At 43.5% G+C, this 21883-nt stretch overlaps 1 protein-coding gene across 7 annotated transcripts in view; it reads right to left on the bottom strand.

Annotated features, from left to right (window-relative positions):
* The window catches only part of Kntc1 (kinetochore associated 1), a 71902-nt gene that overhangs the window by 32040 nt on the left and 17979 nt on the right, over positions 1-21883 (bottom strand). For 5 of the 7 annotated variants that reach the window (XM_006530253.4, XM_006530252.4, XM_006530250.4 and 2 more), the window contains 24 exons: positions 21741-21784; positions 21570-21635; positions 21187-21262; positions 19816-19941; positions 19612-19701; positions 18413-18466; positions 17407-17468; positions 15506-15617; positions 13708-13851; positions 13105-13161; positions 12914-13015; positions 11406-11522; positions 11166-11309; positions 9828-9926; positions 8501-8604; positions 8309-8408; positions 7766-7900; positions 6593-6712; positions 5301-5373; positions 4077-4144; positions 3239-3519; positions 2493-2665; positions 1950-2047; positions 398-536 (listed from right to left, as the gene is read on the bottom strand). In XM_006530253.4, coding sequence (XP_006530316.1) covers positions 398-536; positions 1950-2047; positions 2493-2665; positions 3239-3519; positions 4077-4144; positions 5301-5373; positions 6593-6712; positions 7766-7900; positions 8309-8408; positions 8501-8604; positions 9828-9926; positions 11166-11309; positions 11406-11522; positions 12914-13015; positions 13105-13161; positions 13708-13851; positions 15506-15617; positions 17407-17468; positions 18413-18466; positions 19612-19701; positions 19816-19941; positions 21187-21262; positions 21570-21635; positions 21741-21784 — 2584 coding nt within the window. Of the gene's footprint in view, positions 1-397; positions 537-1949; positions 2048-2492; positions 2666-3238; positions 3520-4076; positions 4145-5300; positions 5374-6592; positions 6713-7554; positions 7643-7765; positions 7901-8308; positions 8409-8500; positions 8605-9790; positions 9927-11165; positions 11310-11405; positions 11523-12913; positions 13016-13104; positions 13162-13707; positions 13852-15505; positions 15618-17406; positions 17469-18412; positions 18467-19611; positions 19702-19815; positions 19942-21186; positions 21263-21569; positions 21636-21740; positions 21785-21883 lie in introns of those variants that run through there. The other 2 variants (XM_006530251.4, XM_006530254.2) reach the window with 2 other exon arrangements.

Genomic DNA, 21883 nt, shown 5'->3' with positions numbered 1-21883 from the left:
GTTCTCGGTGCTTCACTGTTGCTTTGGAACATGTGAGCTCTTGGCTTCCTTGTTCTACTACCATGGTAGACGCTTTACCCTCTGGAACTGTAAGCCAAAGCAACCCCTTTCTTCCATAAGTTGCTTTTTGTCATGCTATCTTACTACAGCAACAGAAAAGCATCTTACCCACCATCCCTAGGGGCAACCCCTGCCCTGACATCAAATACCATGACTTAATTGAGAGCTGGGTTTTCCCTTGCCTAAATGAAATAATATGCCGCAGGTGTTCCTTTGCACTTGGGTCCTTAAGTGTATAAACGGACCTTATGGGATGCAGTTCTGGTTCTCAGCCTCTAGAGCTCCAGCGTGCATAGAGTAAAAACATGTAGAAAATAATGAACCAAGTGTGATCTACCTGCAGGGGGCATCACTGATGAGATCAATTCATAGATGACAGGCAGCACCACCTGGGACTCGAGAACAATTCCATCTTCACTGAAGAAGTCACTAAAGGACCACTCTTCATAGGGATCCTTGTGAGTTCCAAGAGCGGCCTAACGGCAAACGTATGGAAAAGACAGTGTTAGGTGCACTGTAGCACATACCACCTTACCCAAGCTGAGTCAGGGGTCAGGTTGAGAGCCCAACAGCTTGAAAAAACAAAAAATGTTTTTATTAATTAATTATACGTAGGCCTGTATATGTACCTGGGAGAGAGAAGTGTTGGATGCCCTGGAGCAGGAGTTACAGACCCTTGCAGCTGCATCATGTAGTTCAGTGCCTGAAGAGTGGCAAATGCTCTAAACCACTGAGCCAGCACAAGAGCCCAACACTTTCGATGTTTACACACAACTCTGAATCCTCAGTCTATGGCTACAGACCTGACCAATGTTGGATCAAACTTATTCAGTAAAAGCTGGAGCTGTTGGAAGTGTGAGAAATGTACGTGGGTTACGTGTAAATGTTAGTTTTGGATACAAAAGGATTCTAGCACCCAGAGATACTGGTATCTCTGAGGGGAGAGGCAGCCTGGAACCAATTCTGTGAGTACTAAGGGAAAACGGTATTCTAACATTCTGTTCTGGATGGTGACTTATAAAATATTACTTTGATTAAACTCTTAACAGAAGCTCAACATCCAAAGAGGCCTTGGTTAAGGCCCTATATTTCAAAAACAGTTCAAATCAAAATGAACAAGTTTGCCTGGAAAGAGAATTGGCTTCACAGCTTTTTAGAGGACAGTTTTCCAGAGAGCAAGAAAAACTATGTAGTAACAATTTTGGAATTTTGTTTTCTTCAAACAAACAAACAAACCAAAAACCAAAACACTACAGAACTATTCTAAGACTATGTTTTAGTTTTAAGCCGCGGTGTGGGATGAGGCTGTTTCAGACTGTGGACAGCAGCTGACTATGATTTGCCTCCTGCTCTAGGAGGGGTGTGATTTTGACACTGGCAGATAGTTTCTTCAACTGTGTAACATTTGGACTTCTGGTAACTTTCAGAGGGTAGAATGACTGCTAGGGCCCAGAGAGATGCATTGGGTTGTTGTTTGCTGTTGGTCTCTCGGTTTGTTAAGTAGTCTCATGATGATATCACCCCCTTTCTCCTCTATCCTTTTGTTAGCTCCTAGAGGATTGTTTGTTTGTTTGGTTTTTCAAGACAGGGTTTCTCTGTGTAGCCCTGGCTGTCCTGGAACTCACTTTGTAGACCAGGCTAGCCTTGAACTCAGAAATCCTGCCTGCCTCTGTCTCCCGAGTGCTGGGATTAAAGGCGTGCGCCACCAAACCCGGCTTCTCCTAGAGGATTGAAATGGAAAAGCAGTGCTACCCACAAAGAAGCAAATGCTGGCTACCAAGGCAAGTGATGAATTCCGCATTTCTATGAACTGTGCAAGTGATCTGCAGGGCCAGACACTGGGCCAGCAGCTGTGCTGTTTATGGAAATAGAACTCAGAGGTGGCTTACCTTCATCAGCATTCCACAGTCATCCATCTGGCATTGTCTGCAAAGCTCCACAGCGGTTAAAGTGTATTTACTTAGTTCTAAAACATCCAGCAAATAATCTGAAAGTGGAAAGTGTCGTCAGACTGCTTTAACAACCACTTAGATTCACCACATAGCTTTGACTATTGGAAACACAGTTCCTGTCTGTGCTTAAGCATGCCTTGAAAAAGATTCATGTGGGATCACATGATCACATGTCATGGACACCAGGATCACACAGAAGCAAATGCCATCAATATAAGGAATGACATTGTTAATGGACTTCCTGACTGACAAGGTCTGGCTATGTAGTCTAGGCTAGCCCAGGGTCGATGATCCTCCTGGCTCTCAGCCACCTAACTGCAAGCATTTGAGGAGGCAACCACACTCAGTTGTTAATTATAATGCCTAGCGTAAGGAGAGCTGTCTCTCGTGTGGTTTCCGGAACGCAGTTATCAAGAGATAGCGGTGGAACACAGCGATACAATGGACCAGAGAACATGAGAGGTTTGTCTGTCCTGTCACCTGGACTGCAGATGGTGACAGCGTGGCATGCGAGGTCATGGATCTCAGAAGGAAGGCTGAGTCCTCCTGGGGCCACCATTGGGACATCGTCAGCCAACATCTGACAGAGCTTCTGACACACCACAAACAGTAACCTCCCAGTGTCGGCATTGCAGTAATGCTTAAGTAAATCTCTGTGGGGGAAAGAAGAGGGGGAGTTAGGAGTCGTGCCACAAGCACACGTGTTTGTCCCTGTGTTTATACCTAACCACTAATGGCAACACATGAAAAGTCTTCAAAATATTTTCATGGGACAAAATATAATCCTTTTTTTTTTTTTTGGTTTTTCGAGACAGGGTTTCTCTGTGTAGCCCTGGCTGTCCTGGAACTCACTCTGTAGACCAGGCTGGCCTCAAACCTCCCAAGTGCTGGGATTAAAGGCGTGTGCCACCACGCCCGGCAATATAATCTATTTTTAAAGTATACCCTTAAGGGTCAAGGTGTCCCGGAGCTGACATTCAATAGTGAAATCACCAACTGAGCTGACATTCAATAGTTATGTCACCAACTAAGCTGACTTTCAATAGTGACGTCACCAACTGAGTGGGTCTATTTTCCTTCCATGACACTATTTTTAGACAGAGGCTACAAAATGGGCTCTCAAACTTGCATTGTGAAAACGCAAGTTGTCCTGGCCCTGTGCTTATTGGTAAAGAAATGAACAGAGCAAATGCCACTGTCAAATGAGGTGGAAATCCAGGTGTCACCTGCATTTGCTCAGGGCGGCCACCACCTTCCCGTCCTTTAAGGCTCTCAAGGTCAGCTCTGCCTCCAGCTCCTGTTCAGACACCTGCAGGGCCAGTGCCTGTCGGTGCAGCTTTGACTTGATGCTCAGGTGTGTCCCCCTAGCCGGGGTGGGCCCGGGGGGTCCCCTGTGTTTGTGCTCAGCCTGTGCAGCTTCCTGTGCCTTAATATACTGTTCTCGAAGGCCAGCTACCAAGGCGGTGTTGCTGTAGTCTTCAAATGGAAGGAAGACCTCAAAGTTCTCCTGCAGCAAAGCAAGACAGCCATAAGTCTACTCAGCGTTCCATTTCAGCCCCTGCTTCAGAAACTACTCCCTAGTAAACTAGGAGTTTAACACTTTTATGGCTCAAAAGTTATAAAATGCTAACATTAAAAGGTAGGTAAATAAGAAAGCATCATTATGAAGCTCTTCCTAATTTTAACACTCCTGACATTTGAGTCCAGATAATTCTGTGCTGAGTGGAGCCTTGCAAAAGAAAGCTTAACCCTGAGAGAGTTCTGCTGCCTTGTGAGTACAGAGTTTCGGATCTGAGTGTGAAAAGAGCAGAGGAGATGGGTACATAGCATTGTGAATGTAACTGATATCACTGCAATGCAGGCAGAGAACCAGCTAGAATGCATCATTTTGTTATGTGTATTTTACTATAATGTTAAGAAACTAGAAATACTATATATCAAAAGTTATCAATACTGTATGTGATACATGAATTACACCACAATAAAGTTGTTGAGAAAAAAGAACCAGTGTGTCACCATCCCTGAAGGATGAAAGCATTAAGGCCACGTGCTTAATCTCTTTACCTGTAAACTAGCAACCATTTGAAATCGCTTCAGGAATTCTTCAGATTCATCCTTCTTCTGCAGATTGTCTGGAATTACATTTTAGAAAGTTACAGCAGATATACAGATTCCCACATGGTCTAACTTGAATTCCCCCCAGAACGTCATCACAGTAACAGGAGGCAGGACCTGAATTTCACATAGGAAGGTGACTGAAAACTCATCCCGAGCAGGTTAATCCAGTCAGGGGTCAATGGGTTGTTTCCAGAGTGCTTGGTGGCTCTAGCTTAGTACTTCTGAACCCATGATGTCCTCTGTCACATCATGATGCAGCAAGGCCCCTGGCAGACCCTGAGTAGATGCTGGCACCGTGTCCTTGGCCTTCTCAGTCTTTAGGGCTATGGCCTCAATAAACCAGTATTCTTAGAGATTACCCAATTAACTTTGGTTTGCTTAGAAGTCTTTTGTGGTGGGTTTCAGTTGCTGCTGTAAGAGTTTTGAAATTTTATTTGTTGTGTGTGTGTGTTGTATGTGTATGCATGCTGTGGGGGAAGTTCTCTCCTGCTACATCTACACAGGTTTCAGGGATAGAACTCAGGCTGATAGGCTCGCCTGCTAAGTGCCTTTACCTGGTGAGCCGTCTCACTGCCCCTAACATAACATAACTGACGTGCAAAGAAAGATCAAATGTGACAAGAGTCTTCTTCTTGGGGGTAGAAAAGGGAAGTTTAAGGCTTATAATAAAAGAGCGGGGGCTGGAAAGATGAATCCGTAGTTAAGAGCACGCCCTGCTCTTCCAGAGAATCAGAGTTCAATTCCCAGCACACACATCAGGAAGCCGAGGCCGCCTGTAACTCCAGCTCCAGGGTCTTCAACTTCTCTGGCCTGACAGACACATGCAGTACCCAAAGAACAGACACACAATTCTAAAAAATAAAATATAAAAAGAATGGCGGTCCTTCTGAAACAAATTATATTCCTGCTTCCTAAGTGAGTTACTTTTTCAACTTTTTTAAGTCCAAGTTTACATGGGTTTTTTTTTCCTTATCATAGACGACAGCTACATCAGGTATCTAGTCCAACAATGGCCAGCTTCATGAAACGTGTAGACAGAAAATTTCTCAATTTCACATGCTGTAGTCTAAGATGACTAATTAAAAAAAAAAAAATTAGATGTTTCTCATTGGAACCTTTGTGAATTTTGGGACAAAAACCAAGTTGAGGAACAGAAACTAGGAAAACTACCTTTTCGAATATCACACAGGATCTTGAGAATATCCACCGATGTCTTCGCCACAGATATTCTCCAGGCCTTGTCCTAAAATATGCAAAGTGAAATCTACTTCTTAACTGATCACCTCAGCTGGACACAGACAAAACCACACATGGGCTGGGGAAGAGGGAGCGCATTTGCCTAGCATGTCTCAGGCATGAGTCCCAGCCTCAGTACCAACAGAAAACCGAGGTAAAAGAAGATAAAGGAAACAAACAATGAACCAACCAAGGAGTCAGGAAAGTAATAAAGCAAGTGGCTGAGGGTTATGTGTAGCTCCAGTCCGGCAGCTGCAAGGCTCTAAGAGCATCACCAAGGCTAAGTATGGAAACCCACCAACCCCAGCTTTAGGGCTACCGGAAAGAGATGCTAACCCACAGCCTTTCGACTACACTACAGTCCACAGACCTCTCTTTTTCTTTGGGGTCACACTAAACAGTTGGGAACTTCCTCAGGTAAAAGCTTAAGAGAGCAGAGTACAAGGCCCATCAAAAGCTTACGTCACCTAAGTGGACTAATTATGCTTTTAGCAATAAAGACAGAAGAAAAAGCAAAAGAGAAGCATTGACTAAAGGACGTGACGTGGGGGGGGGGTGATCCATCGTCGAGACCATGGGAGAGCATTGACTAAAGGACGTGACGTGGGGGGGGGGGTGATCCATCGTCGAGACCATGGGAGACACTGTCCAGTCAGCAGCAAAGCACGCACACAGCAGCGGTGGCAGCGCCCAAGGGGTCTGAGAGGAGGCTCTGCTACTCCCTAATAAACCAAAATGTCACTGAAGGTCCCCTGTTCTGCAGTCTACAGTGCGCTGCCTTCACAACTTTACGTGAGAATGAAATAGATCATTTAAAGCTGGGAAGCACGTCTCAAGACTTAAAACTCCAACTATTTAGGTAATTAGGTATTAGGTTTCTTTTTTTTTGTTTTCTCTTTTTTAGTGTATGTATATGAAAGACAGAAAGAGAGAGACAGAGAGAGACAGAGATCGAGTCAGAGAGACAGACAGACAGGAGACAGGGTCTTACTGTGTTGTCCAGGCTGGTTTTAGAACTCATTATATAGACCCATAGGCTGGCTACTCTGCCTGGCATTAAAGTTGAGTGTCCTGCGACACGATTTCTTATTGCTAGAAGAATAGGCTGGCTCTACTGAGGGCATCTTTAAGCTTCAAAGATTTCCTCTGAAACAAGGGTTTATTATGGAGCTAGGCTGTCCTGGAATGCAAGGTCCCAGCGTGTCCACCCTGACCCTTTGCCTCACCTCCTCAGAGCCGTCAGGCTCCTCCTGCAGTGCCAGTCGAGCCCAGATGATAACCCTTTCTGCAGTCTTCTCGGCTTCAGCGGCAGGCAGAGACTTCAGTAGCAGGAGGCAATCTCCCCCCTGTGAACAGTGTGAGAAAGAAGGGAAGAAAGTGGCTGGTCCTTACAAGGAATAGTTTGAAATTAGCTTTCTTTTCTACTTGAAAATGAGAAAGAAAAAAACAACAAAAATCTCTGATCTATGCTGCCTAGTGTGCAGAATGGGGGGGAAAAAAGACGACAGCTTGATGTCTTTAAAAATCTGTGGGCTAGTAAGATGGCTGAGCGGTTAAGAGCACTGGATGCGAATTCTCCCAGAGGACCTGAGTTCATTTCTCAGTACCCACATGGTGGCTTACAACCTCCTATAGCTGTAGTTCCATGGGATCTGATAGCCCTTTCTTGTGTGCAGATGTGTACACAGACAAAACGCCCACATACGTACATAAATAAATAAAATATAAGCATAAACCTGATAACTGGAAGATTAGGTATGGTGGCAGAGCCCACACAAGCAATCTTAGTACTTCACAGCAGGGCACTGAAAGGCCAGCCTGGGCTACACAGCACTCCAAGATGGTTTGGGCCATAGAATGAGACCCCGACTCAAAAAACCCAAACATCTGGAAATCCTATTTTGAATGGCAGTGGTACATAAAACTAAACTTACAACCAGCCCAGGGCAATGACGATCACCTTAGCACTTGAGCAACCCCATGGCTGCTGAATATAAAGCAATAAAGACATTTAAGGTGACAAAAGGTGACAGTGCAGTGCTGAAAAGTATAATTAGCATGCATGAGGCCTTAGTTTCAATTTGTAACACCTAAGAAAATCAGGCAGAGAACCGCAGAACCACATCCTTTACTTTAGAATCTCAGAGTCCCATGTCATGTATAAAACCCGAGGTTGAGCTGTACTAACCATTAGCCAATCACAAGGCACCTTTTAAAAGTACTTAAGAAGTAGTTACTGTAATGTTTCATGCTGATAGAGCAACATAGAGTGGTCACTGTAACGCTTCCATGCTGATAGAGCTTCTTGATTTTGTTTGGTGACAGTAGCTGGGACAGTTTAGCTTCATGAAGATGGAGTCAGCAAAGCAGCCCCCGCCACACAACCTAAAGCTCCACACCTGCTCCCTGTCAATCAGATCGATGATTCTCAGGCTGTAGATTTCGTCATCAGACAGCCTGTACCCCTGGGCCACCTTCAGAGCATCTTCTAAAGAAGACGGGATGTCCTGCTTTAGAATGTATCGGATCACTCTCTGGAAGAGATAATGAGTATATCTTAACAAGAAGACTCACAGAGGCCCGAAATCACTTGCTTATAAAGGCAAAATGCCTTAAATATTCTTAAAATGCAGCAAAAATTAAAACAAAAACAAACAACAACATCAAAAACCTACACTGGACCTACGATTATGGGGCCAATGGATAAAGGTGCTTTGAGCCAAGTTAGAGGCCATGAGTTTGCACCATAAAGTCTGCATGGCAGAAAGTGAGAACTGACTCCTGTGTTTGCCCCCACCTCCATCTGCTTCCCACAGCACACGTGTGACTCTCTCCCACATAATAAGTCTAGCTCTGATAACTTTAAATATGAAAATCTTCCATCAGTTTTCCATGCTGCCTTAAAAATACAAGAAAGAGGACCCAATCCAACCAGCACTTACCATTATTTCCTTGTTCAGGAGATTCACCTCTCTTATCCCATACCCTCGCAAAAGTTTCTTCATCTCCATCAGTTTGTAGCTTTCCTGCAATAACTTGACTCTAAACAAAACGTACTGATATTAGCAAGACTATGAGACAGGCAAAGGAAAACAAAACTGGGGGTCAACTGCAGCATCAGACTGCACACTTACTTGGGGTGGTCCATTTCCAGGTGCTGTTTCACCAGCTGCTCCACGGCTGCACTCCAGGGAACCACCGCCTTGTACATTATCTTCAGCACAGCATCAAAGATGAGCTACAAAGAGACCACAGAGGAACAGTGCCCAGCACTCAGCTGTGCTCTCACGGAAGCGAGCAGCACTGCACACAGCAAGACAGGGAGACTGAGAGCGTTTCATCTGTCTGCAGAAGCATGCGCTTCCTCCTATGGTCAACATAAAGAGCCATTTCAAACCAGCTGCCGTGGGACATGCCTGTAGCTCCAGCACAAGTTCAAGGTCAGCCTAGAGAGATGGCTCGGTAGTTAAGAGCACTTGCTGCTCCTGCAGAGGTCTGGAGTTCAATTCCCAGAACCCAAACCAGGTGGAGTTCCAGGAGCTGGGACACTGACTCTGAGGGACACCAGGCCTATACACGGTGCACATACACACATGCAAGTAAAACATTAATACACAAAGCATAAAATAAATCTAAAAAAAAGTTCAAGAGCACCATCTCCTGCTGAGTGAATTTGGGGCTAGCCTGGGATATGTGATACCTACCCTATTTCTGAACAACAAAAAGAAGCCGAGTAATTCTGCTATTAAATTCCTAGGATATTGTCAGTCAGCAGCTGAAGAGTTTTCCTACATGCTCAGCTCTTTTCATACTTAACAGCAGTTTCCACAGTGTAAAGATAATCTTTTGTGGTTTGAAGATAATCTTTCAATTTACTTTTTGAGAATTTCATATGCATATATAATCTTTTTTGATCATGTGTACCCCAATACCTCCTCCAACGCCTCCAGACTAACATGGCCCCTCCTAACTTCACCTCCTTTCTTTAACCCATTGAGACAACCAGTGCTGCCCTTATATTTTAAATATTTAGTTATTTACCTATACTCAATTGTTTTTCTAAGACAAGGCTTCATAGATGACTTAAAGGCTCTTAGATGCTTGGACTGTGAGCCCATTCATTAGAAAGTGGGAAACCACACTAAAGCTCAATGTCAATGCCTTACTATATGAGTTTCAATTTTTAAGTAAAGATCCTGAACAGAGAGAGAGAGGCATCCCGTTGTCCACGAAATTCTTTTGACAATGGAAACAAGAACATTTTCAAATCTTATTTTCCATTATCAAAGGAAATAGAATTATGCATGTTTTTATCTCCTTTTTATATTTTTTACATTCTATGAAAAATTTCCCTAACCAATATATATCATTTTTATGGCCAGAAAATCGCTTCAAGAGCCAACGTTCAAAAGGGAACTCCCTACCCAAAACAGAAAACGCCAGCAGCTGGGGTTTGCTTACATCTGTGTCAGACAAGCATCTTATCACGGCCATGGCCTTTGCTTCCCACGCTGTGTCGAAGAGAGTCATTGACTTTGAGCTACACCTCTTCAGTAAATCCTAAGGAAGGGAACCATACATATTAGAAATGCTCACAGCCTAGGCGCGGTGGCACACACCTTTAATGCCAGTGCTCGGGAGGTAGATGCCAGCCTGGTCTACACAGCGAGTTCAAGACAGCCAGGATGGCTACACAAACAAATTTAGAAACTCTTGCTGGCAAATGGGCCAGCAAGGTATTGAGCATGTAAAGTCACCTGCTGACCTGAGTTTGATCCCAGGCCAGCTCTTTCCAGTGGAAGGAAAGAGCTGACCCCATGAAAGGTGTTCTCCAGCCTCTACATGGCTGCTATTGTGGGACGTGCTTGCCCAAACTCACATACAGTTAATGCATAACACACACACACACACACACACACACACACACACACACACACGCACACGCATGCAGCCAAAAATTTAGCCTATGTTTTCATATGGCATAGAAAATGTAAAAAAGAAGTATTTCTGAAGGGTCTACAGATATTATTGGGCCAGAGGTAGTGCACATGCCTTTAAACACAACACTAGGAGGTCGGCTGATCTCTGTGAGTTTGAGGTCAGTCTGGTCTACATAGGAAGTTCCAGAACAGCCAGGGTCATGTAAGTAGCAAAGCCAAACCAATCTCCCACCCCTCCCACCTCCCAAAAGAGATTATTGCACTATTGTATTGTTTATAAAAACTGCCAGGTTGGGGATGTAGCTTAGACTCTGGAGGCCTGAGGCCTGATCCTTATCACCTTCGTCAAAAACCAGTAAGCATTAAGCTCCTCCTAATACGTCACAGGAGGCCCTTGGAAAACACCTTCTGCTTTTCTTCATCTTGTGAGATGGGATCTCATTGTGTTGCCTAGTTGGTTTTGAACTTGCAGGCCTGAGTAACCACCCCACCCCCACCCCCTGAGCCTATCGAATAGCTGGGAGGTCCTCTGACAATAAAAGTCAGCTTATGTTATGATCAATTCAAAATGCTTCGTAGGTGCCAGTGGTAAAAGCCTTACGCTCCTTCCAGAGTCGAGCACTGAACATGCAGAGGCACCGTTCAGACTTCACAAACTAAAGCAGGGATGGATGGGATGGCTCAGCAGGGAGAGGCGCTTGCCTCCAAGCCTGACGACCTGAGTTGGAGACCCAGAGGCGTGTGACAGGAGGAGAGAACTGAGTCTCCCAGCTTGTGTTAGACCGCCACACATGTACCGTGTCTGTGCGCACAGTCACATATAGGAAGTCAATACTTTAAAAGTTAAAGAAAACATTACCTCTATATAGAGCAACAGCAGCTCCTCCTCTTGCAGATTCTGTTCGCGAATGTAAACTCTCACAGACTTCTCTAAGACCGAAGGGATCAGCTCTGGGGCCGAGACCCTGTCGAACATGCGGAACACCACAGTGGTGGCATTTTCCTAGATGAGGGACGGGGAGACGGGGTAAGTGATGCAGTTGTTTGCCACTACTGGATACCAAAAAACAAAACAGTGCTCAGGGGCTGGAACTGGTACCTTCTCAAAGTCCGAGAGGGCCAGCTTGCAGTTGTATTTCCTATGCAGAATGATCAGCTCCCGCAACTTGCTCACCAGTGTCCGTAACTGGCGGACTTCCTCTGTGTTTTGATAATCCTTTTACAACGAAAGCATTATTAACATCACTAAAGGATACAAAAGTGTGTGATAGGGAAACACAGTCAAACTTATCTCAAAGAAATCAGTTATGACCACGATTACCAGTGCTTACTCACAGGAAAAACCAGAACCTGAAATTTACTAAAAATTTGAGACCTGGTAACAGAAGGCCCCACACATGTGTGTGTGTGTATGTGTGCATATATATGTGCGCATGTGTGTGTGTGTGTGTGTGTGTGTGTGTGTGTGTATAATTTTTTTTTTTTTGAGGCAGGATCTCAGCTAGCCCAGGATAGCCATGAACTGGATACATAGCCAAGGATGATCCTTCTGCCTCTACCGGCCACACCCTCAGAGTACAAGTATGCACCAACATACCGAGTTCATGTGTCACTGAGGACACACACAGGGCTTCATGCAAGCTCAGCAAGCACTGTGGCAATCATACTACATGGTAGCCATCATAATACACATTCTTAAAGATCACCTTGTCTGGTACTAAAAGACTGAATACTTCACAATGGATTTCATTACGTCTCATACATTAATTTACAAACTCAACTCTAGTACTCCCAATATCATTTTTAAAACTGTAAAGTTGCACACTTTTCCTAGTATAATTCATGCTTGATTGTTTGAGAAAACTCAAGAGAGAAATTAACTTTAAGAAAGATAGATGTGCCAGGCAGCGGTAATGCACATGTTTAATCCAGGCACTCAGAAGGCAGATGCAGCCGGATCTTTGAGTTCGAGGCTGGCCTGGCCTACAAAGCAAGATCCAGGACAGGAAAGAGAAAGAGAGAGAGAGAGAGAGAGAGAGAGAGAGAGAGAGAGAAAGAGAAAGAGAGAGAGAGAGGAAGGAAGAAGGAAGGAAGGAAGGAAGGAAGGAAGGAAGGAAGGAAGGAAGAAATTTAGAAGCAAGGAGGCAAATATAGCTTGCCTCCAGAACTGCACCGGGTCATGCTCCCCTGTAGCAGGGTTTCTTTCCTTTTGTGATGCTAGGATGACACACAGCCTCACATGCTAGACAAATGCTCTACTGCTAAGTCTTACCCACATCCCACTGCCACTTCTTCAGAATGACCATTTTAACAGAGCATGGCTTCCTGGTTTAAGTGAATGAAGCAGCTGTGACTCCTGCAGACTGTTTCCCATAGGACCCTGAATTCCCACTTTTGCTGAAAATCCCAATTCAATTCTTAGACTGTCTATGGTTTTCATTTTGGCTAGTTCAGTGTAGAGACCACACTGCAACAGTTGAGGTTGTAATAGATCCAGCAGAAAAGAAGAAAGGACTTTCCCTTTCAGTGGACTGAAACAGAAAGACACACAGGCAAACTCTGCCTGGATGTTACAATTTCATCATAAAATTTGTCTCTACATCATACCAAGGAAATCCAGTGCCAAGAAGATGCGAATCCAAACCGGTCTGTTTTTTCTGCAGTGAAGAACACCTCTGCCAGCTGAAGTCCATTTTCTGGCCAGTTTGCCTTTAAAAATATGAAAACCATTAAAAATCAAGTCTGAGGCTACTGTAGGGGTGCAAATGTCATTGTCACCTTTGTTAGAGGAACATCACCTTATCAGTTAACTCTAGGTTCCTTGATGCTTGTTCTAGCCATTTTGCAAGAATGTTCTGAAACAGAAAAACCATTTAAGGATAAAATTCTCACACACACACACACAAAAAAATCCCATAATCAAATTTTAAGGCTTTTTCAAAAATATGTGTGGGGAAGGGGGGTGTGCACATCAGATCTCTTGGGACTGGAACTGTAGGTTGTATGGTGCTGGAAACTGAACCCAGGTCTTTTGAAAGAGTAGAATGTACTTTTAATCACTGAGCCACCTCTCTAGCCCTATAATGTTCTCTTAGGAGTTATTGATCAGTTACATGGCTAGACACTGAACCCACGACCTTAAGCATGGTAACACTCTAACACCACCTTTGCTGGTTTTTTCTTTTGAAGCAGGGACACACTCTGTAGCTCATGCTGGCCTGTAACCTGCTATGGAGTTTAGACTGGACTCAAATTCCCAGAAATCCTTCTGAGTGCTGAGATTGAAGTGTCTCCCACTGCGTCCAGCTCTATCATCTTTGTACAGGGCTTCTCCAGTAACCAAGTATGACGCATTACATGAAGTTAAATTTGTAAGAGTAGAAATACGGAAGGCAACTCACTTGTCCTTCGGGCACAATCCTCCTCACAAACGGAATCACTTCATTTTTAAACCAGGAACAAAGGTTTTCCAAGGGGAATTGTGTAGATATTGAATTCAGCAAATTCTCCAGCATTTTCACGTCAAACTTGCTTTCAAAGTCAGCCTGAATGACAGAATCGGAAGACTTGTCTGACAAAATTAAACAACCCCCAAATCACAGAAACCTACAGGATTGGGGGTGAGTGGGGGTAAATAAAAAACGAAGTATAATGACAGAGAGTCACAAAAGCGCCTTGGCAGAACCCATTACTTTGCATGCTAACTGAAGCAAATTGTTTTCTCAAAGAAAAAAATTCAAAAGAATATGTTATTGATGGTTTTTTGTTTTGTTTTGTTTTTGAGAAATTTTTCTCTGTGAAGCCCTGGCTGATCTGGAACTCATAGAGATCCACCTGCCTCTGCCTCCCAAGTGCTGGGATTAAAGGCATGTGCCATCACTGCCCAGCAATGTCACTTAATAATGAATGAGAAAGGCAATTTATGTTATGCAAATAATTCAAATGTGGGGGAGGTGTCACAACTCATTAGTTAGTAGTAGACATTCTACTACTCACTGGAGTAGTAAATAACAAACACACACAGAAACCAGAAAATACTGTATTCTAAGGAAAATGCAACTAGAGATAATAGCACAGATACTAATAAATGTATCTGTTAGTGCCATAACAATGCTTTTTGAACTTAAATGTTGTATATCAATATCAGGCAACAGAAGGGGGTTTGGATTAACTGTCTGTCTATCTGTGGATGAGATGGTCTACATTGCCCAATCTGGCCTGAAATTCCTAGACTAAGCAATCCTCCTGCCTCAGCCTCCGGTTATGTGCCACTGCAAACAGTAATCAGATAAACACCTTTAATGGGTGTTTCTTCACCACAGTCTAAACAGTGGGGACTTCCTCTCCACCACATCAGCAAAGCAGGACATTAGTAAATCACTCAATAAAAATGATGCCTGCTGGGCGTGGTGGCGCAAGCCTTTAATCCCAGCACTCAGGAGGCAGAGGCAGGCATATTTCTGAGTTCGAGGCCAGCCTGGTCTACAGATTGAGTTCCAGGACAGCCAGGGCTATACAGAGAAACCCTGTCTCGAAAAACCAAAAAACAAACAAAAAAAAAATGATGCCTACTGGACCATGGTGGTGCACACTTTTAATCCCAGCACTTGAGAGGCAGAGACAAGCAGATCTCTGAGTTCAAGGCCAGCCTGGACCACAGAGTAAGTTCCAGGACAGCCAGGGCTACATACACAGAGAAACCCTGTCTCAAAATAAACAAAGACAAAGACAAAAACCAATGTCTACTGAGGAAAGCCTCTGAAGACGATGAACTAAGGCCTGACAGTGTGCCAGAGCCTTCCTTGGACCTGCTATTAACTAGGACCATCTCCCCTGGGACAGGTCACATCCTGGCACTGGAGACACACTGCCACCGAGTCACACTTGACAGCCTGTTAGTTTCCAAGACTCAGCCACCCATCTCAGAAGTTAGAAAGCAACCAAGAAGTAAAATGCAGGGAGCTACAGAGATGGTTCAGTGGTGGTGAGTACTGGCCACTCTTCCAGAGGTCCTGAGTTCAATTCCCAGCAACCACACGGTGGCTCAAGTCCATCTATACTGAGATCTGATGCCCTCTTCTAGCATTTGGGTGTACATGAAGACACAGCATTTGTATAAATAAATCTTTAAAAAAAAAAAGAATAAAAGAAAGAGAGAGAAAGGAAGGAAGAAAGAAATTAAAATGCACAATATCTTACCCGATGTCTAAGCCAAAGATACTGAGCACAAGCGAAGTTTCCTTCACTTAGCTGCAAAAAAACATCCCTGAGGTCATCTTCGTTATTCAGGAACTCAATCCAAGAGCTACCACTGAGAAATCAGAGGAAAGGAGTTAGGAGTGTAAAGAATACTTCTAAATAGGCATCATTATACATCTAGGCCACTTCGTTGAACATTTATGGATTTAGTGGGGGAAGAATGCTACGGCATGCATGTAGAGGTCAGAGGACCACTGCAGGCACCGATTCTCTCCCCACCATGGGGGTCTAAGGGACTGAAAGCAGGTGGTCACATTTGGTGGCAAACACCTTAAGCATCTTGTGGAACCTAACTACTTCCCCTTTTTAAATTTTAATTTTAACTCATGCGTATGGTATGAGTGTTTTGCCTGCATATACGTATGCGTACCCCTCTCGTGTGGGGTGCCCTCAGGTGAGAGGAAGGAGTATGGTTTCCTCAAACGGAAATAATGAGTTATTAAAAGCCACTGCATGGGCGCTGGGAAACAAATGCTGGTCCTCTACAAGAACAAGTGTTCTTTAAGGCAGAGCGAGCTCCCAAGGTTTTTTTAAAGATAAGAAAAACACAAAACAAATCTAAAAGTTCCACACTGTGAAGTAACTCTCCTTTCTGAAACTTAGAGAACCCCTGTTGAGTAACAGAAGTGTAGGGACGCAGATCAGACAGTCACAGCAAGATGGCTCAGTGGTAAAGAGTACAGCTTGTTCTTCCAAAAGACCTGGGTCTCATTCCCAGCATCCACACAACAGCTCACAACTGTCAGTGACTCCAACCAATTCTGGGGCATCTGACACCCTCAGAAATACATGCATGCTACAGATCAAGTTGTATGCCAGCCTAGGCTATATGAAACCCTGTCTTAAAAAACGAAAAGAAAAAGAAAAAGAAAAAATGAGGGGCTGGAGGAATGATGGCTCAGAGTTAAGAGCACTGGCTGTTCTCCTAGAGGTCCTGAGTTCAATTCCCAGCAACCACATGGTGGCTCACAACCATCTGTAATAACATCTATAATGTAATAACATCTATAATAATCTTCTGGTCTGCAGGCATAAAAGCAGACAGGATGTTGTATACATAATAAATACATCTTTAAAAAAAAGGAAAAAAATGGAAAAAAAAACCAAACATCACATTTCTTATGTCAGGGCTAGAGAGATAGCACAGTTGTTAAGAGCACTGACTGTTTTTCCAGAGGTCCCGAGTTCAAGTCTCAGCAACCACATGGTGGCTCACAACCATCCATAAAGGGATCCAATGACCTCTTCAGGTATGTCTGAGAACAGCTACAGTGTACTCATACGCAAAATATTAAAACAAAACAAAATAAAATTAAAAAACTTAGATAAAAATTAAGATTCACACCAAAGCAAAGCAGTTTTATTTTTGTAACACTCTTACAAACTAGATTAGCAAAACACAAGACTTTTTTGACTAAGTGAATAAACGGGAAACAGACATTCTCTAAGCCATCTACCAGAACAAACATACAGATACATATATTCACCTCAGCAACTGTGCTCCCAAATACTGACTCCAAATAGGCAGACTCACTTATTAAAAACATAACAGTTATGTCATAATATAATTCTTACTTATTATTTACTTACAAATATAAGACATGTTTAACAGGAATAGGAAGTTAGAAAACACAGGCAATGACATGAGCAAAATAAGAAATGACAAAGGTTCTTGAGCCAATTCTTGCTGGAAAGATAGTACTACTTCCTATCATTCGAACACACAGGCTCCCTCCGCCTTTCCTTGCATGCAAATTCACTCAAAGGACTACTATCTTCTCATAATATCCAAAAATTATATTTCATTCACAACCTAAAAATTAAAAATAGAATGCACACACCTGAATTTTTCTGGTCCAAATGCTCCATAAAATGTAGTTAACTTTGCATGAGCTTTTAGCACCTACAGAAAAAAATAATTGGATAGTTTTAATAATTGTAATACTGGATGTGGGCTGGAAGCTCCCCGGGTAAAAGCACATGCCATTCAAGCCTGGGGTTCAATCCCTGGAACACATTTAAATGTAAGAAAGAACTGATTCCAAAACATTGTCCTGACCTCCACATGCACACCATGGCATTTGCATCCATGCAAACTCTCTCTCTCTCACACACACACACACACACACACACACACACACACACACATGCAAACTCACACACACACACACACACACACACACACACACACACACACAGAGTGATGATACTAAAATTTAAAAACTTCAAAATGCTAAAAACAAGGGCCAGTCTTCTCCAGAAACCTCGTATACATTCTCATTTTAACTCATATTTTGGCTCAATTCCCATCAATACAAGTTAATTATTTAACACATCCCACAGGAAATAGTGAAAACACTTCTAGCCATAGGCAAATGCATATGAGATGTGGGTTTTCTCTGGGTTTTGTCCTGAGTAGAGGGGAGGCGGCTGTGTGCACCACCACAAACACACAGAGAACACAGGGCCATCTCAAGAGTTAGCTGGTTCTGCCCTAGCATGAGGATCTCAAGGTCTGACCTTGGGTCTTCAAGCTTAGCACAAGCCCCTTGCTCCACTGAGCCGCCTTGCCTGCCCTATTTTGGGAACTTAAATGCACACATTCCTGTAAGCATGCCTGTACTCATCACTGGGGACCATTTATTGAGTGTTTGCCAGCTAGCAGGTACTAGACAAAAGTTTTGCAGGGATTGGATGCTTTAACTCCAAAATAGGACAACAGCACTTGGAATCCCGTGTTGGTGAGAAGGAAGCTGAGATAGGGCGCAGTCACTAATATCAATCTGCCTTGAAAAGAAAACCAGCAACGTCTTCAAGTTCCGTTAGCTACGGACGTGACGTCAGTACCTCCATGAAGGCATCAGAAGAGGCAGGTAGAGCTCTGTCTTCTTTCTTCATGAGCTAAGCATGCATGGACGGCGAGATATAAAAAAAGGACACGTTAGGGCAAGGGCATGCTGGGAACAGACAGAGTCAAAATACACCGTGTATAGACACAAAGGACGGAAGGAAAATGATCACAAGGAGACACCTCCTGTCAGACTCTTCATAAGAGCTGGACTCTGATCTGGCAGAAATCGTTTCTCTTTGAAAGGCAGTTGTATTTAAGCCCAATATAAAAGCAACTTGTTACATGCAATGCTAGTAAACAATAAAAAAAAATTTGGGGGGAGTTCAGCAGTTAAGATCATTATTGCTCTTCCTGAGTACCCCAATTCAATTTAGCACCAGGAGGATCTGACAGCCTTTTCTTCTCTCAGAGAGAACCTGCATTTGCTTGCACAGAAACACACACATAACTAAAAATAATAAAAATTGCTGGGTACGCTGACTCACACCTTTAAGTCCCAGTTGTGGGATGCAGAAGCAGGCAGGTCTTTGTGAGTTCAAGGTCAGCCTGGTTGACATAAAGAGTTCCAGGCTAGGAAAGACTAGAAAATGAGATTCTGTCTCAAAAATAAATAAAATAAAAATATTAAATAGGTATTGTTTAAAAACAGTGCATATGAAAATTGCCCAAGCCAGGTGGTGGTGGTGCACACTTTTAGTCCCAGACTCTGGGGACAGAGGCAAGTGGATTTGAGTTTATGGATAGCCTGGTCTGCGGAGTAAGTCAGTCTTAAATGACTGAGGTGATGAATGCACATAATTCAGTGAGTAGACTGAGAACCATGAACTTGAGATGGCCACACTGTGTCTCATGTAAACCTTCTCAACGCTGGAAGAGAAAAGGTTGCTAAAAAAAAAAAAAAACAGGGCTGGAGAGGTGGCTCAGTGGTTAAGAGCCACCAGAGGTCCTGAGTTCAATTCCCAGCAATCACATGGTGGCTCACAACCATCTGTAATGGGATTTAATGCCCTCTTCTGGTGTGTCTGAAAACAGCTACAGTATACTCATATAAATAAAATAAATCTTTAAAAAAAAAAAAACAAGATCCTTTAAAGAAGAAACACAACAAAAAACTAAAGGACAAGAAAATACATTTAAGCTGACAGAATCATCATGAGTGACTAAAGCAAATTTTTCCTAAAGTAAAATAACTTACCCTGGTTTTGGCATAACTGAGCATTTCCTGGGTGGTTTCATAGGTTACCCATTGGGCCTTGAGGCAGAAATTCACCACGAAGTCATCGTCCTGTTGGAAATACACCAGACAAAGGCAAGTTAACACTATTGGATTGTTGGGTCCAATAATAATATTGGATAGCACATCCCCTGAAACTCCCATGTGACAACTGGGAAGACACACCTGGATTTTGCATAGGTTTTCTTTAGCTTCATCTACAAGTTGCTGCCATTTGGACTGCTCACTCTTGTCCGAGGAAATCAAAGCCAGCTTCTCCAACATATCATTTGATTTGACCTTATAAACAAGCTGTAACGCAAGCATGCCACAGCGGGCACCGTGAAGCATGCGCAGTGTCTTTGCACGACACTGTTCCCGCAAGCTAGGGGGTCCAGAGGACCGAGGGAAGGAGTCTCTTCCCTGCGCTCAGGAAGGAGGCTCAGACAGGCAGCTCTCACTGACCACAGAGGGCCAGGCCTTCAGTTTCAGTACTCAGGAGGCAGAGGCGGGGATCTCTGCAAATTCGTTACCAGACTGATCAATAGAGGGAACTCCAGGCCAGTCCTAGGCTGGATAGTAAGAGCTTGGCAAAGAAAAAAAGGATGGAAGGGAAAAGGGGTAACCCATCTAGACAGTAAAGCCAGATTATTAGAAATTATGAAAACCATTTTTATTGAATCCTTAATAACCATGTCAGGAATTGGTCAAAGAACTTGATTTAAGCTAAGCTATGAATCTAATCTAAGTAGCTTCCCATTGATGGATAAGCAAGTCAGTAAAATCCGGCCTATACACACTGAAGACTAGAGCCTTAGAAAAGAAGCCACTGTGTCACTAACAATGTCAGCCAACCTGTAGGATGTCATGCTGAGGGACACAAGGCAGGCCCAGAAAGAAGAGCACGATCTCACAGATGCACAGAACTCACAGAAGCAGCGCAGAGATGCTATAGAGTGGAGGGACGGAAAGAGCAAAGCAGGGTGTGTATCAAAGGGAGGAGACTCAGGCAAGAACAGGGCGAAGGAGACTGAGAGATCTACTAAGCCACACGATGTATGCCTGTACTGCAAATTGCTACAAGATAGATATATTGCCATCACTATTTTTCGTTTTGATGTGGTCTCTCTTCAGTGATCTCTCTCTCTGTCTCACTATATAGACCAGGCTGGACGGAGAAACTCACCAAGACTTGCTTGACTATGACTCTCCCAGAGCTGACATTAAAGACTTGTATCCTAGAACCCTCCCCCGCCAAACTGGGCCTACTCACATTCCCCAGAGTTGGAGTTGCATAGGATTGTTAGCCACCGTGTGGGTGTTAGGATTTGAACCCCGGCCCTGTGCAAGAACAAGTTCTTTAAATTGCTGAGCCCTCTCTCCAGCCCCTAGAGCTCTTCCTCTAATTAATTCAAGTAAAAATATGGGAGCCACGTCCCTGCTGCACACTAGATCACTTGGTGCCCACATGTCACCCTTCTGCATCTTCTCAGCCTCTAGCAAACCAAGAGATGTCTGCCCGAGAACAACAGAACAAATGGATGCTTGGATGCTTACCTCAACATCCAGTCCGAACTGAATGGCAAAGCTCTCGGCTTCGGCAAATCTGTGCTTGTGAAGTAACCGGCTCAGTCTGAAGAGCGGAGAAGAAATCTCACCAGATGCCCTACTCACCAGGGACTTTAGGTTTCTCATTAAAGGGCAAAGAATGCTTAAAAATATGACAAGTTAGCCGGGCTCATGCCTTTAATCCCAGCATGTGGGAGGCAGAGGCAGGCGGATTTCTGAGTTCAAGGCCAGCCTGGTCTACAGAGTGAGTTCCAGGACAGCCAGGGCTACACAGAGAAACCCTGTCTCGAAAAAAACAACCAAACAGACAAACACTCCAAAAAACAAAAAAAACAACCAAACAAACAAACAAACAAAAAATGACAATTTACCTGTTTTCTGGTAACACCTCTGTGAGGTACCTAAGTACTAAGTCAGACACAGAGTCTTCACATAGGCTGAAAAAAAAAATTACATTGTGAGTAGCTCTGTCATGCAGTATTCATGAGTAAATTCTAAGTTAGATATGTATGAATTATCAGAGAAAACAAAGCATGACCTACTTAGGATCATTTTTGTGAATTCCTTCCAGAAGATATATAGTGTCCTACAATCAGAACAAAAACATGATTAAAACCCAAATGTAGAAGCCACCAAGTACTTTATAATTATTAGAAAAAAACAAATACTTCTGGCAAAAATTATC

The sequence above is a fragment of the Mus musculus genome, chromosome 5, assembly GCF_000001635.26.
Source record: "Mus musculus strain C57BL/6J chromosome 5, GRCm38.p6 C57BL/6J".
Classification (NCBI taxonomy): Eukaryota; Metazoa; Chordata; class Mammalia; order Rodentia; family Muridae; genus Mus; species Mus musculus.
This window is presented reverse-complemented; position numbering and strand designations above follow the sequence as displayed.